Source organism: Pseudorasbora parva, chromosome 21 (assembly GCF_024679245.1).
Source record: "Pseudorasbora parva isolate DD20220531a chromosome 21, ASM2467924v1, whole genome shotgun sequence".
Classification (NCBI taxonomy): Eukaryota; Metazoa; Chordata; class Actinopteri; order Cypriniformes; family Gobionidae; genus Pseudorasbora; species Pseudorasbora parva.
Genome location: NC_090192.1, coordinates 41600243 through 41612742, shown reverse-complemented (window position 1 = coordinate 41612742; position 12500 = coordinate 41600243). Strand labels below are relative to the sequence as shown.

Here is a 12500-nt window from a genome sequence, read left to right as displayed (position 1 = left end):
TTATGACTCTGCTATGACCCTGTTATGACTCTGTTATGACTCTGTTATGACTGACCCTGTTATGACCCTGTTTTGACTCTGTTATGACTCTGCTATGACCCTGTTTTGACTCTGTTATGACTCTGTTATGACTGACCCTGTTATGACTCTGTTATGACTCTGCTATGACCCTGTTATGACTCTGTTATGACTGACTCTGTTATGACTGACCCCGTTATGACCCTGTTATGACTCTGTTATGACTCTGCTATGACCCTGTTATGACTCAGTTATGACCCTGTTCTGACTCTGTTCTGACTCTGTTATGACTCTGCTATGACCCTGTTATGACTCTGTTATGACTGACTCTGTTATGACTCTGTTATGACCCTGTTTTGACCCTGTTATGACTCTGTTATGACCCTGTTCTGACTCTGTTATGACTCAGTTATGACTGACCCTGTTATGACTCTGTTATGACCCTGTTATGACTCTGTTATGATGGACCCTGTTATGACTCTGTTATGACTGCTATGACCCTGTTATGACCCTGTTATGACTCTGTTATGACTCTGTTATGACTGACCCTGTTATGACTCTGTTATGACTCTGCTATGACTCTGTTATGACTCTGCTATGACCCTGTTATGACTCTGTTATGACGGACCCTGTTATGACTCAGTTATGACTCTGTTATGACTCTGTTATGACTCTGTTATGACCCTGTTATGACTCTGTTATGACGGACCCTGTTATGACTCTGTTATAACTCTGCTATGACCCTGTTATGACCCTGTTATGACTCTGTTATGACTCTGTTATGACTGACCCTGTTATGACTCTGCTATGACCCTGTTATGACTCTGTTATGACTGACTCTGTTATGACTGACCCCGTTATGACCCTGTTATGACTCTGTTATGACTCTGCTATGACCCTGTTATGACTCTGTTATGACTCTGTTATGACTCTGTTATGACTGACCCTGTTATGACTCTGTTATGACTCTGTTATGACTCTGTTATGACTCTGTTATGACTCTGCTATGACCCTGTTATGACTCTGTTATGACTGACCCTGTTATGACTCTGTTATGACTCTGCTATGACCCTGTTATGACTCAGTTATGACCCTGTTCTGACTCTGTTCTGACTCTGTTATGACTCTGCTATGACCCTGTTATGACTCTATGACTGACTCTGTTATGACTCTGTTATGACCCTGTTTTGACCCTGTTATGACTCTGTTATGACCCTGTTCTGACTCTGTTATGACTCAGTTATGACTGACCCTGTTATGACTCTGTTATGACCCTGTTATGACTCTGTTATGATGGACCCTGTTATGACTCTGTTATGACTCTGCTATGACCCTGTTATGACCCTGTTATGACTCTGTTATGACTCTGTTATGACTGACCCTGTTATGACTCTGTTATGACTCTGCTATGACTCTGTTATGACTCTGCTATGACCCTGTTATGACTCTGTTATGACTCTGTTATGACTGACCCTGTTATGACTCTGTTATGACTCTGCTATGACCCTGTTATGACTCTGGTATGACCCTGTTATGACTCTGTTATGATGGACCCTGTTATGACTCTGTTATGACTCTGCTATGACCCTGTTATGACCCTGTTATGACTCTGTTATGACTCTGTTATGACTGACCCTGTTATGACTCTGTTATGACTCTGCTATGACCCTGTTATGACTCTGTTATGACTGACTCTGTTATGACTGACCCTGTTATGACTCTGCTATGACCCTGTTATGACTCAGTTATGACCCTGTTCTGACTCTGTTCTGACTCTGTTATGACTCTGCTATGACCCTGTTATGACTCTGTTATGACTGACTCTGTTATGATTGACTCTGTTATGACTGACCCTGTTATGACTCTGTTATGACTCTGCTATGACCCTGTTATGACTCTGCTATGACCCTGTTATGACTCTGTTATGACTCTGTTCTGACTCAGTTATGACTCTGTTATGACTCTGTTCTGACTCAGTTATGACTCTGTTATGACCCTGTTCTGACTCAGTTATGACTCTGTTATGACTCAGTTATGACTCTGTTATGACTCTGTTATGACCCTGTTCTGACTCAGTTCTGACTCTGTTATGACTCTGTTATGACTCTGTTATGACCCTGTTATGACTCTGTTATGACTCTGTTATGACTCTGCTATGACCCTGTTATGACTCTGTTCTGACTCTGTTATGACCCTGTTATGACTCTGTTATGACTCTGCTATGACCCTGTTATGACCCTGTTATGACTCTGTTATGACCCTGTTATGACTCTGTTATGACCCTGTTATGACCCTGTTCTGACTCAGTTATGACCGTGTTATGACTCTGTTATGACCCTGTTCTGACTCAGTTATGACTCTGTTATGACCCTGTTCTGACTCAGTTATGACCGTGTTATGACTCTGTTAAGACTCTGTTATGACCCTGTTCTGACTCAGTTATGACTCTGTTATGACCCTGTTCTGACTCAGTTATGACCATGTTATGACTCTGTTATGACTCTGTTATGACCCTGTTCTGACTCAGTTATGACTCTGTTATGACCCTGTTCTGACTCAGTTATGACTCTGTTATGACACTGTTCTGACTCAGTTATGACCGTGTTATGACTCTGTTATGACTCTGTTATGACCCTGTTCTGACTCAGTTATGACTCTGTTATGACTCTGTTATGACACTGTTATGACCCTGTTATGACTCTGTTATGACTCTGCTATGACTCTGTTATGACCCTGTTATGCCCTTTTATGACTATATTATGACTGTTATGAAGCTGTTATGATGCTCTTATGATCCTGTTATGACCCTTTTATGATGCTATTATGGCGCTGTTATGACTAACTCTGTTATGACTCGACTCTGTGTGTGCTGCTCTCCAGTACAGATTTATAAACATTCTTCATCTCCTGCATCCGCTTTCTTCCTCCTCATTGAGATGTGTGTGTTTGAGCGCTTCATTCAGAGAGTATTAGATCATGTGACTGACATACACTGACCACTGACCACTATTATCAAGAGTGTGTCCCTCACACTGCAATGGAAGGTCTAGACGAGCACGTTGCATTATGGGATAGCGTATCAGATGTTGTGTATCAGTGTTCATACTGCAGACGATCTGAGCATCTGTAGGTTCCTGATCTCATCGTGTCATTAACTGTATCTTTTCTTCTTCTTATGGGCCACAGAAATTCATGATGAAGGTAGGAGTCCGTGTGTGTGTGTGTGTGTATGTCTGTGTGTGTTTGTGTGTGTGGTCATTGTGCGTCCCGCAGTCATGTGATGCAGTGTGATATAGCTGTACAGTGAGCGCTGGAGTGAGTCTAATGAGATAATAAAGGTCCTGTTCTTCCTGTCCTGAAGCATTACTGCAGCCATTACCTGACACACACACACACACACACACACACACACACACACACACACACACACACACACACACACACACACACACACACACACACACACACACACACACACACACACACACACACACACAAAGACTCTGCCTTAAGAGAGCCATTAACACAGGAAGTGCTGATTCCCAGGAACATCAGCCCTCACCATGGAAAAACACTCTGATGTGTGTCGGGATTCTTCCTGTTCTTTTATGGCGTGTCCATTGACCCATTTATTTATTTATTTATTTATATATATATATAATGTATGATGTTATAATTCATGCTGTATATTGTATATAGTGTGTGTGTGTGTGTTTAGGGCTGTTGTGTGATTTTGCTGTGGGTGTCTCACTGAACAGTCACGAGTGTGTATCAGTAATCAATGCTGTATGTGTGTGTGTGTGTTTCAGACGGCGCAGGGTGGAGGTCACCGGACGCTGCTCTACGGTCACGCAGTCTTACTGAGACACTCCTACAGCGGGATGGTGTGTGTTATTCTGTGTGTGTGTATGTGTGTGTGTGAGGCTCATGTGTTGATTGTTTCTCTCTCCAGTATCTGTGCTGTCTGTCTACGGCTCGCTCGTCCACTGACAAACTGGCTTTTGATGTGGGGCTTCAGGAGGACACAACAGGTGATGTCACTTCCTGTTTACCTTCCAGATTAAAGTCATTAATTACACTGAATGTTTCTCAGGAACACGTGCTGGTCATATTTCATCCCAAAATTAGGGAATGAAGCCTCTCAGGAGTTTGTTTGCCACACACACACACACACACACAAACACACACACACACACACACACACACAAACACACACACACACACACCCACACACACACACACACACACACACACACACACACACACACACACACACACACACACACACACACACACACACACACACACACATTCATTCTCACTGTCAGTCTGAAGGGAATCATGGGAATGATCAGAACACAGAGTCTGTAAAACACTGGAAAAATTGGCTTTAAAATAGTTTTCACTCAGAAATTGCCTGTCGAATTCACAAAAAATTACAAAGAAATGGCAAGTAACTGAATTAAATGTGGAGCTTTGACCTAGAAAGACTAAAATACTTTTGAATGTTCTGAAACAAGCAGTAAGATTTAAAAAACATTAGACAAATGTCCTACTGAAGGTTAAAGCGCTCCATGAATGATGTATAAATCCTGTGCTGACGTTCTGGGAACATTATTAAGGATCAGATCACTGAACGTTTGCTCATAACGGTGAGAGAACGCTCAGAGAACGCACCTGTCCTTCCTCATAACGAATGCTCAGTAATCTCAGTGTTCGTCATGGGATGTGATGGCTGTAGATTAATAACCACAGGTGTGTGCAGGTGAAGCGTGCTGGTGGACCATCCACCCCGCCTCCAAACAGAGGTCAGAGGGCGAGAAGGTGCGGGTGGGCGATGACCTCATCCTGGTCAGCGTATCGTCTGAACGTTACCTGGTGAGTTTAACACACACCCATACACAAACACACACACATGTGTCTCTGAAGCGTCTCTGATGCGTCTCTCAAGCGCCTCTGATGCGTCTTTGAAGCGTCTCTGAAGCGTCTCTGAAGCGCCTCTAATGCGTCTCTGAAGCGTCTCTGATGCGTCTCTGAAGCGTCTCTGAAGCGTCTCTGAAGCGTCTCTGAAGGGTCTCTGAAGCGTCTCTGATGCGTCTCTGAAGCGTCTCTGATGCGTCTCTGATGCGTCTCTGATGCGTCTCTGAAGCGTCTCTGATGCGCCTCTGAAGCGTCTCTGAAGCGTCTGTGAAGCGTCTCTGAAGGGTCTCTGATGCGTCTCTGAAGCGTCTCTGATGCGTCTCTGATGCGTCTCTGAAGCGTCTCTGATGCGCCTCTGAAGCGTCTCTGGTGCGTCTCTGGTGCGTCTCTGAAGCGTCTCTGATGCGTCTCTGATGCGTCTCTGATGCGTCTCTGAAGCGTCTCTGATGCGTCTCTGATGCGTCTCTGAAGCGTCTCTAATGCGTCTCTGAAGCGTCTCTGATGCTTCTCTGAAGTGTCTCTGATGCGTCTCTGATGCGTTTCTGAAGCGTCTCTGATGCGCCTCTGAAGCGTCTCTGATGCGTCTCTGAAGTGTCTCTGATGCGTCTCTGATGCATTTCTAAAGCGTTTCTAAAGCGTCTCTGATGTGTCTCTGATGCGTTTCTGAAGCGTCTCTGATGCGCCTCTGAAGCGTCTCTGATGCGTCTCTGAAGTGTCTCTGATGCGTCTCTGATGCATTTCTAAAGCGTTTCTAAAGCGTCTCTGATGCGTCTCTGATGCATTTCTAAAGCGTTTCTAAAGCGTCTCTGATGCGTCTCTGATGCGTCTCTGATGCGTCTCTGAAGTGTCTCTGATGCGTCTCTGAAGCGTCTCTGATGCGTCTCTGAAGCGTCTCTGAAGCGTCTCTGATGCATCCCTAATGCGTCTCTGATGTGTCTCTGATGCGTCTCTAATGCGTCTCTGAAGTGTCTCTGATGCGTCTCTGAAGCGTCTCTGAAGCGTCTCTGAAGCGCCTCTGAAGCGTCTCTGATGCGTCTCTGAAGTGTCTCTGATGCGTCTCTGAAGTGTCTCTGATGCGTCTCTGAAGTGTCTCTGATGCGTCTCTGATGCATTTCTAAAGCGTTTCTAAAGCGGCTCTGGTGCGTCTCTGATGCGTTTCTGAAGCGTCTCTAATGCGTCTCTGAAGTGTCTCTGATGCGTCTCTGAAGCGTCTCTGAAGCGGCTCTGAAGCGTCTCTAATGCGTCTCTGAAGTGTCTCTGATGCGTCTCTGAAGCGCCTCTGAAGCGCCTCTGAAGCGTCTCTGAAGCGCCTCTGAAGCGTCTCTAATGCGTCTCTGATGCGTCTCTGATGCATTTCTAAAGCGTTTCTAAAGCGTCTCTGGTGCGTCTCTGATGCGTCTCTGAAGTGTCTCTGATGCGTCTCTGAAGCGTCTCTGATGCGTCTCTGAAGCGTCTCTGAAGCGTCTCTGATGCATCCCTAATGCGTCTCTGATGCGTTTCTGAAGCGTCTCTAATGCGTCTCTGAAGTGTCTCTGATGCGTCTCTGAAGCGTCTTTGAAGCGCCTCTGAAGCGTCTCTAATGCGTCTCTGAAGTGTCTCTGATGCGTCTCTGAAGCGTCTCTGAAGCGCCTCTGAAGCGTCTCTGAAGCGCCTCTGAAGCGTCTCTAATGCGTCTCTGAAGTGTCTCTGATGCGTCTCTGAAGCGTCTCTGATGCGTCTCTAATGCGTCTCTGAAGTGTTTCTGAAGTGTTTCTGATGCGTCTCTCTGAAGCGTTTCTGATGCGTTTCTGTTCCAGCACTTGACCTACGGTAACGGGAGTCTGCACGTGGATGCTGCGTTCCAGCAAACACTCTGGAGCGTGGCACCAATCTGCTCCGGCAGTGAAGTGGCTCAGGGTGAGTGTGTGTGTGTGTGTGTGAGTGAGTCTGTGAGTGTGAGTGAGTAAGTGATTGAGTGATTGAGTGATTGAGTGAGTGATTGAGTGATTGAGTGAGTGAGTGAGTGAGTGAGTGAGTGAGTGAGTCTGTGAGTGTGTGAGTGTGTGAGTGTGTGAGTGGGTGAGTGAATGTGTGAGTCTGTGAGTGAGTGAGTGAGTGAGTGAGTCTGTGAGTCTGTGAGTGTGTGAGTGAGTGAGTCTGTGAGTGTGTGAGTGAGTGAATGAGTGAATGAGTGAGTGAGTGAGTCTGTGAGTGTGTGAGTGAGTGAGTCTGTGAGTGTGTGTGTGAGTGAGTGAGTGAGTGAGTGAGTGAGTCTGTGAGTGTGTGAGTGAGTGAGTCTGTGAGTGTGTGAGTGTGTGAGTGAGTGAGTGAGTGAGTGAGTGAGTCTGTGAGTCTGTGAGTGAGTGAGTCTGTGAGTGTGTGAGTGTGAGTGAGTGTGTGAGTGGGTGAGTGAATGTGTGAGTCTGTGAGTGAGTGAGTGAGTGTGTGAGTCTGTGAGTGAGTGAGTGAGTGAGTGAGTGAGTCTGTGTGTGTGAGTGAGTGTGTGAGTGAGTGTGCGAATGAGTGAGTGAGTGAGTGAGTGAGTCTGTGTGTGTGAGTGAGTGTGTGAGTGAGTGAGTGAGTGAGTGAGTGAGTGAGTGAGTCTGTGAGTGAGTCTGTGAGTGTGTGTGTGTGAGTGAGTGAGTGAGTGAGTCTGTGTGTGAGTGAGTGAGTCTGTGTGTGAGTGAGTGTGCGAGTGAGTGAGTGTGTGAGTGAGTGAGTGACTGAGTGAGTCTGTGTGTGAGGGAGTGTGCGAGTGAGTGAGCGAGCGAGTAAGTCTGTGTGTGAGTGAGTTTGTGTGTGTGTGAGTGAGTGTATGAGTGTGTGAGTGAGTTTGTGTGTGTGTGAGTGAGGGAGTGTGTGAGTGTGTGAGTGAGTGTGTGAGTGAGTGAGTGAGTGAGTGAGTGAGTGTGTGTGAGTGTCTGTGAGTGTGAGTGAGTGAGTGAGTGTGAGTGAGTGTGTGTGAGTGTGCGAGTGAGTGAGTGAGTGTGTGTGAGTGTGCGAGTGAGTGAGTGAGTGTGCGAGTGTTTGAGTGTGTGAGTGAGTGTGCGAGTTAGTGAGCGAGTGTTTGAGTGTGTGAGTTTGTGTGTGAGTGAGCGAGTGTTTGAGTGTGTGAGTTTGTGTGTGAGGGAGTGTGTGAGTGAGTGAGTGTGTGAGGGAGTGAGTGAGTGAGTGAGTGAGTGTGTGAGGGAGTGAGTGAGTGAGTGAGTGAGTGAGTGAGTGAGTGAGTGAGTGAGTGAGTGAGTGAGTGAGTGAGTGTGTGAGTGAGTGTGTGAGTGTGTGAGTGTGTGAGTGAGTGAGTGAGTGAGTGAGTGAGTGAGTGAGTGAGTGAGTGCTTGACCTAAAAATCACACTCGTTTCTACTTCCTGTTAATTTACTCAGCAACATGTGTTTCAGGCTTCCTGATTGGTGGAGATGTTCTGCGGCTGCTGCACGGTCACATGGACGAGTGTTTGACCGTCCCATCCGGAGAACATGGAGAGGAGCAGCGCAGGTCAGATTCAGAGCGACTACCATTCACCCAAATACTCAAAACATCACATCTCTCATTTCCTCACTGAGATGTTTAGCAGAATGTTCAGTGCGGACAGATGCTGTACAGTGAGTAAATGTTGGCAGAAGCGCTCCGTTTAGCTCCGAAGCGCTCCGTTCTCCATGTTCTCCGTTTCCATGTTGGCTCGCTGACTCTGAACTTTGAGCTTGTTTCTGTGGAGAATAGGCCGACACAGGTTGAGAAGCTGTGGTGTAGCTGATGTGGAGACGCTTCCAGTGTATCTGATGGTCAGCGCTGTGAGTTGATTAAACACTCCTGAGGGTTTTGGTTTCAGCGCTCTGAGGTTTCAGTCATCATCTGAGGTCGACCGCTGTGGCCGGATGTTTTCTCAAGTGTTTAAAGGAACACTCCAGCGTTATTTCTAAAAACAGGGGAGTGTTCCTTTAAACACTTGAGAAAACATCCGACCACAGCGGTCGACCTCAGATGATAGCTTAGCTTAGCATAATGAATGGAATCCTATGTTGCCAGCTAGCATGTCCCGAGTAAAAGTGATCCAACACAACCCCCCCCCCCCCCCCAACACACACACACACACACACACACACACACCTAATTACTTAATCTGATTACATAATGCATGTTTTCCGTCAAAAGATCTTGGGTGAGGAGTTTGATTGTCCTGATGTTGTAGAGCAGAAATAGGAGAATAATTCAACCTTGACTGTCCTTATGAGAAGGGGAACGAGGCAGAATTTGAGGCCTTTAAGAGTTTTGTTCCTGTAGTTTCTTCTCTCGTATCTCAACGCTGGTTCTGTTCATGCTGAAGTAGGACGCTCACTCGTTCTCCAGGACAAACGGAGGCTCAGATGAGCGTCTCTCGGGTCTCGTGGTGAGGTTATACGAGACAGAATGAGATCTGTGTGTGCTGCTGTAATTACAGACACACCTGTCCTCTCTGGGACATCAGACCGATATAAAGAGTTATTCTGTTCTTCTCACTGCGACAAACCCAGAAAGAAATGTTTCAGTTCATTGAGAAACTAAGATCCAGATCCTTCCTAAAACTCATTCAACAGACTCTGTCTGTCATTAACTCCTCTCCCTAATGTCGACAATGAAGCCAATGCTGAATAAAGTCGTAGTTTTTGTTATTTTTGGACCCAAATGTATTTTGGATGCTTCAAGAGACTCTAATTAACCCACTGATGTCTCATATGGACTACTGTGATGATGTTTTTATTCCCTTTCTGGACATGGACAGTATAGTGTGCATACACTTGCATACGCTCTCGGACTAAATATAAAATATCTTAAACTGTGTGTGAAGATGAGCGGAGGTCTGACGGGTGTGGAGCGACATTAGGGAGAGGAGTTAATGACAGACATTTCATTATTGGGGGAACTAACCCTTTAAATATTAGAATTAAAATTAAAAAGTATATAATGCTGTTCAAAAGTTTGAGGATGGTGTGTTTAAAATAAGTCTCTTCTGTGTTTATTAGATCATAAATACAATAAAAACAGTGAAATATTATACATTATAAGTGTCTTTACTGTTACTTTTGATCAGTTTAATGCGTCCTTTATGAATAAAAGAATTTCTTTAAACAAATAACTTACTGACCCAAAACATTAAATATGATCCAACTTTATATAGAGCGAGGTCTGATAATATAGTTTTAAAAAACATTTGAAACATTAACATGCATGCATTTGGCAGATGCTTTTGAGTTCATGCGTTCCCTGTTAATGAAACTCATGACCGCGGCGTTTTTAATGTTTAAAGTAGAGTTAGTGTAAGCTAAAGCACCTCCGCTTCACATACTGAAGTCACCATCGGCCTTGAGCGAGTCACGTCTGCTTTTGAACGCTTGAATTCAAAGCTTTCTCTGTTTCCATCCGTCGCTTTTAACTCGGATAAGAGTAGTGTTACGCAAGTGTGTTGTGAGTGATGCATTGTGGGATGTGTGTGTGTGTTGAACCAGAAGCGTTCTCAGTGCACATCATGTTCCAGACGCTGATTGTGATGCCTCAGACTGCCGTTTGAGGTCAGACGGACACGTTCGCTGAATGTGTGTGAATAGTGTATTTTCCTTTTACAGTATTTGACGCACGTCTGCAGTCTCAGCCTTCAACAATCTCACATACAGTATTATTGTTTTGATGTGATGGGTTTTGATTTGTGTTTTAATGTTTGCTGCACAGGAAGTAATGTCATTATTGGTGTAAATTAGGTGATAAACAGTACATGATAGTACTCTCTTATATTGATTTTCAAGGACACTTTTACCTCAACCAGAACCATTATGGCTACACTGCAAATAATGCTCTTCTTATTTAGTGTTTTTTTCTTGTTTCCAGTCCAAATATAGAAATATTCTTAAATCAAGATGCAGTTACTAGATCAGTAAAATTACATTAGATATTTTTTCTTGTTTTGTTGAAAATAAAATCTAAATGAAGAGTTTTTGCTTAAAACAGGCAAAATGATCTGCCAATGGGGTGAGAAACATAATCTGATTTCTGATTGGGACGAAAACAAGAAACAAGATTTCAATCTCTACATTTTTCTCTATCGAGCCTCAACGCTGAGAGAGAGAGAGAGAGAGAGAGAGAGAGAGAGAGAGAGAGAGAGAGAGAGAGAGAGAGAGAGAGAGAAAGAGAGAGAGAGAGAAAGAGAGAGAGAGAGAGAGAGAGAGAGAGAAAGAGAAACGACAGACGTGTCAATGAATGAACATCTTTCATCAAGGCAGTGTGTATAAATGTGTCAGCTGTGTGGATGCAAACTAATCGCTAACAGTTCGCGTTTTTATCTGATACTGATATTGATCCTTATTCTCAATAGATTTTAATCTTTGCTGTTTTCTGTTGCTAACTGAACTTAAATGGACAGTTCACCCAAAAATAAAAATGACCCCAGACGGATGTCCAAATGCTCATTTAGTTATGCTCATTATGTGCATTTATACAACTATAATACAATAATGCGGCGACATAAAGAAGGACATTTACTTTTGATACTTAAGCACTTTTGAAAACAAATACTTCTGTACTTTTACTCCAGTTTGTACAACTTTCACTTGTACCGGAGTAATATTAGACCAGCAGTACTGTTACTTTAACTCCAGTAATGAAGTTTTGTATTTGTCCACCTCTGTTCAGAATGAAGTTTTGAAGTGTTTAGCTCAGAGCTCTGCTGTATTTTCTGCACTATTGTGTCTAAAGCAGAGCCGGACCCTTGAGTGGTAATTTAATTTTGTGCAAATGTAATGTCTAATACTATTTAAAGCGACATTGAGCTTTGGAAAGGCGCTATATAAATTTTTCTTCTTCTTCTTCTTCTTCTTCTTCTTCTTCTTCTTCTTCTTCTTCTTCTTCTTCTTCTTCTTCTTCTTCTTCTTCTTCTTCTTCTTCTTCTTCTTCTTCTTCTTCTTCTTGTGTGTTGTTGTTTTGTCCTCCAGGACGGTGCATTATGAAGGCGGAGCCGTGTCCATCCACGCCCGATCCCTGTGGAGGCTGGAGACGCTCAGAGTCGCGTGAGTCTGTTAAGTCATGCTGCTTTCATTTTAGTCCTCTTTATAATTCACACATTTACACTGAAAGACACAAAGGTCACGTCCTGGTTTCTGACCGGCTGCTTTACCCATGATGCCGCAGTGATGATGTCATCAGGATGGATCCCGCCACGTTCCCATGAAGCCTTTAATTATACACTGCAGGACGGCGCTAAAAATAACCGCAGGACGCTGAAGTTGGAAGCGTTTTATCAAAGTGGCATTTTGGGGTTGGGGCCAAATTCTGGAGCAGGAGCCCAACACAGTTTTACTTCGGAACAAACGAACGGCTTTCATTACGAGCATCAAAGCTGCATAGAGTCATGTGACTTCCTGTACACCGCAAAAAATGCTCTTCTTACTCAGTAGTTTTGTCTTGTTTCTAGTCAAAATATCAAAACATTCTTACATTTAGAAACATTTACTAGACAAGCAAAAGTAATTGTCTTGTTTTGGGAAAAATAACTCAAAATGAAGAGAGTTTTTGCTTAAAATAAGATAAATAATCTGCCAATGGGGTGAGAAAAATAAT

The 12500-nt window shown here is 44.1% G+C and overlaps 1 protein-coding gene across 3 annotated transcripts in view; it reads left to right on the top strand.

The window, feature by feature from the left end:
- Positions 1-12101, top strand: part of ryr2a (ryanodine receptor 2a (cardiac)) — a 65593-nt gene extending 53492 nt beyond the window's left edge. Inside the window, exons 4-10 of one of the 3 annotated variants that reach the window (XM_067429641.1) lie at positions 3205-3219; positions 3828-3902; positions 3971-4049; positions 4784-4896; positions 6735-6834; positions 8315-8411; positions 11876-12101. In XM_067429641.1, coding sequence (XP_067285742.1) covers positions 3205-3219; positions 3828-3902; positions 3971-4049; positions 4784-4896; positions 6735-6834; positions 8315-8411; positions 11876-11954 — 558 coding nt within the window. In that variant the 3' untranslated portion in view covers positions 11955-12101. The remainder of the gene's footprint in view (positions 1-3204; positions 3220-3827; positions 3903-3970; positions 4050-4783; positions 4897-6734; positions 6835-8314; positions 8412-11875) is intronic. The other 2 variants (XM_067429640.1, XM_067429642.1) reach the window with 2 other exon arrangements.
- Positions 12102-12500: the final 399 nt, after the last annotated feature.